The following is a 6,059-nucleotide window of genomic DNA, read 5'->3' as shown; positions in this document are numbered from 1 at the left end:
CCAATCTGTCTGAGAGTGGGAAAAGGTCAAATATCTGTGTCTGCTGTGGAAGTGTGGGAGCTGCAGCCATGGAGGGAAGCCCAGTCTCCTTAAAGTCTTCTGCAGGATTCTGCTTTCTGCATTCAAGATGGTCTATGGGCCGGTGTTGGTCTGGCCACCGACATATCCTGTGAGGTGTAACGCTGGGCTGGAAAATAAATACAAGAAGGGACAGTGTGTGTTTCTCTCAGTGTGTGTGAATCATGTGTGCCTGCATGCATGTGGCTATCTGTGTGTGCGCATGTTTTTCAGTGTCTACATCCTGTTCTGTATGTGTGTGTCATTGTCCAGGGTAGGTGGGGTAGTGTGTCGCGGAGTGTGTGTGTATGTAGGGCTGGGACTGTGCATGAGTGTTTGCCAGGGGCAGCATGTCATGGCGGTCTGGAGGCAGGCGGATCGACAGCAGGTCGTCTTCTGAAGTGTCGGCTGCAGACAGAGCAGACACACTCTGTTACATCAGCACAGAGCAGATACAAGAGCAGTTCCTCCCTGCTTGCAGTCTTTATGCTGAGCTACGCTAACTATGTCCAGACTCCAGCTACGTACTTCAACATACTGATGTCAGAGTTCTCATCCGACTCTCTAAAAGCAATTGAAAAATATTCTTTGAAACACCAAATAGGGGACATTACAGTTGGAATTATTTTATCCTTTTTAAAAAAAAAGAAAAAAAAAAAAAGGTTTTAAACAACTGAAACAAACTTTTTTCATTGTATGTGAAGTTGTGAATCACCTCAATGGTAAGAATCACCCATTAATCTAATATAGAATCTGCTTCAGTTGGATAATTTTTATTCCTATCTATATGGTGGCCCCGAGAGCTCAAAGCTCTGCAACTTAAGAAAACACATACAACAAGACAAAACACAAACAAATACACAAACACACCTGGCTGGGACACAGATGCTGTTTCCAGGGGACACTAAAAAGTGATTAACCTGGCTGGGACATACTTGTTCAATGCTTTTAACCTCAAAAGTCACCAATCAATGAACAAGAGCGTCCAAGGAAACACTTCCGCTGTCGTCTGTGCTACTTGCAGTGTGTTTGGTTGTGTTGTGAATATTTGGAGCTCATGTCAAATTGATGAAGATGTTTTATGAATTTGTTTGTGTTTTGTCATTTGCATGTGTTTTTTAAATTGCAGTATGTTGAGCTCTCAGGGCCACCGTACATTTAAATCTTGACCAGATGAAAATGATGTTTAATTGAAAGTAGTAAAGTAAGTAGTAAAGTAGAAGTAAAGTAAAGTAACACATGAAAGGGTTTAATCTGATGTGGAGTGTACTGGTGTACAGTGTAGGTACAGGTACAATGAAAATGGAATTAGATGTCATGGTCATGTCCTATATCTATGAGATACAATATAAGAAAAAAACTTGTGTTAAAGCTCGTGTGTTTGGCCTACCAGTGCCAGGATCCATGCCGGTCTGGTTTGCAGTGATGTGGTGCCAGTAGGCAGACCGGGGCAGGATGGCAGTGGGCGTGCAGGGGTAGGAGCTGGACTCTGAACCCTTAGACATAAGCTGGGAGTCAGAGACACACATCATTAGGAATTTAAAACAACAGCAACAGTACCACAATTAACAACGTCTACAAAGACTGTCTTCTTAAAGTTGTATTACAGGGAGATTCACAGAGTCAGGGTACAGGATCTGACGCTGCTCATATGGATGAGATATAATTACTCATTACCTACCCAGATCATCACATACATACACTGTTACAATCATGACTGCACTACTGCAGTAGTCAGACTAACATTTATTATTTCTGTTATCACAGAGTCAGACTGTACCACCCAGGAACTAACTCAATGATGCTCATGAACAATTATTTATAACGCTTTTCTAATTTCAAGGATTTTTGCTGTATTTATTATTTTATTATATGTCTTTTTTAAAAACAAAAGCTTTTCACTGTGTTGGAGGGTAATACTTCTAATAGTGGCTAAATGAACTTGTCTCTGCTGCTGGTCCGTGTTGACCACCTCTAACACCACATGATCAATGACCAGTATTCACTCTACTTTAGCTCTGTTTTGGTCTCCATCAGATGCTGAGATTATGTGAGATTATTTTGTGATAAATCCTCCACTATGTTCACTATGTTTGAGAAAAGTGAAAGAGCAGCACTTATCCAAATCCTCATTATCACCACTGGGGTGCCCTTGAGCAAGGCCCTTAACCCCCACCAGCTCCAGCGGAGCTACTCAGTGGCCAGCAGGTCAGACTGTGGTTGTACTGGGCAGCTTCCAGATGTGAATGTGTAACTGTGTGATTATGATCAAGGTGTTCCTGTAAAAGACAGCTTGCCTCTCAGTGAAACTACGCTGAATAAAAAAAGGTTAAAAAATAAATAAATAAAATTCTTCTGTTAGCTGCTCTACAATATCCACAGTGTCATTGTCAAGCTCTGTACAGCTACTTAAAAACATGGTCATTTTATCTGTTATCAATACAAAATTAATGACAAGTGTGGCTTTAGCTTTATTCAGAGATATACACCACCATATAAAATAAAGTAATTCAGGGTTTAAGACTAGAGATTAGATTTTGCAATGACTCAAACTGCCCAAAAACAAGTGACACACAGTTAACAGGGCTTTTGGGGGCCCTGGGGGTCTGCATTGTCTGCATTGGACAATGACAATAATATGAAAGTTAAACCTGAGATAAGCCAGACTCTCACCCTGCTATTTTTCTCCATCTCCAGCAAGACCTTCTTGTGCTGCTCAGCGATGGCCAGTGTGGAGGAGTGAACCCTCTGGTAAATCTGTTCTCCTTCTCTGGTCTGGAAGGTGTAGAGGCCTTCACCACTGTCACACATCCTGCACACAACAGGGAGTCAGTATGAAGCTGCAGCACAGAACAGCATGGGCCGACACACGAGCCAGGACAATAGTCTGGAGACCTGCCTCGACTGTGCCTGGATTTATTTCTCTAGGGGGAGGAGGTGATTTTTACATCACCTGGGCTGGTCAGTGATTTTAATCCTATGTAGAACATGTGTGTGAGTCAGTTTCACCCCTACACCAGTAACAATTACAGCCACAATAAAGCTTTTGTGAACTGGCTGGTCCTACTGATTTTTTCTTTTTTTTTGTTTTGCATTTTATTTTGGTATATAACAGGAACATCACCATTGTAAAGTGGAGCCATGGATGCACAGACAACTAATTTGTAAGTGGATTTATTCTGGAGGTAAATCAGTTTCATGTCTGAGTCTGTAAGCTTAGCCCATTCACTAGTAAACTAACAGATTCTGTTTTTTAATCTATCTCACTCTTAGCAACGTCAAGAATGTCACACGGTTGCCTCGGGATACCAAGCGACAGGCTGTGGCCATTGTGTTTACAGATGATACCTCACGCACCTTCACCTGTGAATCAGGACACACACACACACACACCACCACCACCACGAGGAACATGTCACAATGGCTCAAGTATGTGAATTATTGGACTAGCAAAAAGACTTCTACAGAACTTTGCTTGAACAACAGTAAAAAAGCTTCAAAACTTGTGTACAGATCATAGTTGATTCTTCAAATAGGAGGATTGATGATCTATCAAAGCAAGTCTATGATTTTAAGGTGAGTTTAGAAATGACTTGAAAGGATTTTGATGATTTAAAAAAAAAAAAAAAAAAAAAAAAAAAAAAACACATTGTAGTGAAACCAGGACTGATTTGGACACAATCTGCAAAAGTTTGATCTCAAACTCAGACAAGACAGAATATCTGGAGGGCCAGTCAAGGCAACATAATATTGTTGTCGATGGCATTAAAGAGTCTGAGAAAGAGAAGGTGTCTGAATCTGAAGAAAAAGTGAGAAAACTCTTCAGTGACAAACACATCTGGATCATCTGAAAATAAAGGTGGATTGGGTTCATAGGACTGGGAAGTCAGTGTCCATCTTCAGAAATCTTCTAGGGGCCAATGGACAGCATCTTCTGATGCTCAGGGGCAAAACAGGGCAACTCAGGGGGATGGCTCGGAGGCCTTATGGACAGGCTGGGCAGTTCAGTGGGGCGACCCGGAGGTCGGGCAAACGGACGGAGCCGTTCTGGAGGCCGACAGCAAAGACCGGGTCTCTCAGGAGGTCGAGCCAGAGGATGGCGTCGCCCCTCTGGAGGGTGAGCAGGAGGACGGTGGCGAACACGGGGTCCCTCCGGAGGATGGCGTCGCCCCTCTGGAGGGTGACCAGGAGCTGACTGGGTACCAGGGGCAGGAGTCAGCTGGGCTGCCGACAGAACACGAAGAGCAGGTATCAGCCGGACCACTGACTGGGAACCAGAATCAGGAGTCAGCTGGACCGCCGACAGGACAGGACTCGGCCGGACCGCCGACAGGAAACGAGGAGCAGGGATCGGCCGGACCACTGACTGGGAACCAGAATCAGGAGTCAGCTGGACCGCCGACAGGACAGGAGGGACAGGATTCGGCCGGACCGCCGACAGGAAACGCGGAGCAGGGATCGGCCGGACTGCCGACAGGAAACGAGGAGCAGGGATCGGCTGGACCGCCAACTGGGAACCAGAATCAGGAGTCAGCTGGACCGCCGACAGAACCGGAGGAGCAGAATTCGGCCGGACCGCCGAATGGGAATCTGGTGTCGGCCAGGCCACTGACTGGGAACCAGAGTCAGGAGTCTGCTGGACCGCCGACAGGGAACCAGGACCGGGTGTCGGTCGGACCACTGACTGGGAACCAGAATCAGGAGTCAGCTGGGCCGCCGACAGGACACGAGGAACAGGATTCGGCTGGACCGCCGATAGGAAACAAGGAGCAGGAGTCGGCCGGACCACTGACTGGGAACCAGAATCAGGAGTCAGCTGGGCCGCCAACAGGAGACGAGGAACAGGGATCGGCCGGACCACTGACTGGGAACCAGAATCAGGAGTCAACTGGGCCGCCGACAGGACACGAGGAACTGGATTCGGCTGGAAGCTGGGGACCTTGGACTGTGGCTTGGGCCAGAAGTGAGGAACCTGGGGCTGGGGCAGAGGCCGGGCGACGGGAACCATGATTACCTCGCCTTCTGTGGCCTCCACGAAACCCTGTGAAAATAGTCCCCTTTCATGGGAACTCGTCAGGGTCGTCCAGGTCCGAGTCAGAGAGGGGGTCAGCCAGCGTGCAAAGGGGCATGCAGACCGACGAAGGTGCTTGCTGAGAGGATGGAGGCACCCTTAAGAAAGCCATGAGGCTGGCATAGACCGCCGGGTCCATTTCTAAGTCGGTTTGTACTGTCACAACTGTCAGGGTAGTCAGGGTTAGGGGGGGTAAAGCTGGACCCAAATGCAGCCAACACATGGGAGACGGTGCAGACAGGTTTATTAAACTAACACAAGCACAGGGAACCACAGGGACAACAGGTAACATGAACAGGTGACATGAACAGAACGAAGACAAACCAGACTTGAACAGCTTGAGGGGAAACCATGGATAAACAGATTGAGGAAAATCCAGAAATCAACAGGCATGAACAGGCTAAGGATAAACCCCGAGACAACAAAGACAACAGAGAGACAACAGAGACAAACTGACCCAGACAAAGGGGAGCACAAAGACTATATAGACAAAGGAGGCAAGGGTGATTGCACGCAGGTGAAACACATTAGGGCGGGGCAGACAATCATCACACAGAAACAGGACCAAGACAGGAAGCAAAAACACTGACACACAAGGAAACCAATTACAAAATAAAACAGGAAGTGCGAAAGGTCCAAACAAAAACTAACAAAAGGTGTCTGCCATAGCAAACCATGACAAAGAAAGAAAGAACTACTCCCAGCAATGAAGGCAGCTCGAGAGAGAGGAGACATTGCATATTTAAGATATGAAAAACTTACTGTCCATCCACCAACCCAAAATCCACCACAACAAAGAAAGGCCAACACTCAGAGTTTGGCTCATTAGTCTCCACCATTAGGCTTTTATACAGTACTTTGATTACCTATCTGACCACTCATCTATTGCACATTATTCTTTACTCACATTATGGGCTACAATAAATCTGAT

At 46.2% G+C, this 6,059-nt stretch overlaps 1 protein-coding gene across 1 annotated transcript in view; it reads right to left on the bottom strand.

The window, feature by feature from the left end:
• Positions 1-307: 307 nt before the first annotated feature.
• The window catches only part of dok4 (docking protein 4), a 96,186-nt gene continuing 90,434 nt past the window's right edge, over positions 308-6,059 (bottom strand). Inside the window, exons 6-8 of the mRNA XM_022745599.1 lie at positions 2,731-2,869; positions 1,448-1,565; positions 308-465 (exon numbers count right to left, since the gene is read on the bottom strand). Coding sequence (XP_022601320.1) covers positions 320-465; positions 1,448-1,565; positions 2,731-2,869 — 403 coding nt within the window. The 3' untranslated portion in view covers positions 308-319. The remainder of the gene's footprint in view (positions 466-1,447; positions 1,566-2,730; positions 2,870-6,059) is intronic.

This window comes from Seriola dumerili, unplaced genomic scaffold, assembly GCF_002260705.1.
Source record: "Seriola dumerili isolate Sdu_G_001 unplaced genomic scaffold, Sdu_1.0 BDQW01000003.1, whole genome shotgun sequence".
In the NCBI taxonomy this organism is placed as follows: Eukaryota; Metazoa; Chordata; class Actinopteri; order Carangiformes; family Carangidae; genus Seriola; species Seriola dumerili.
This window is presented reverse-complemented; position numbering and strand designations above follow the sequence as displayed.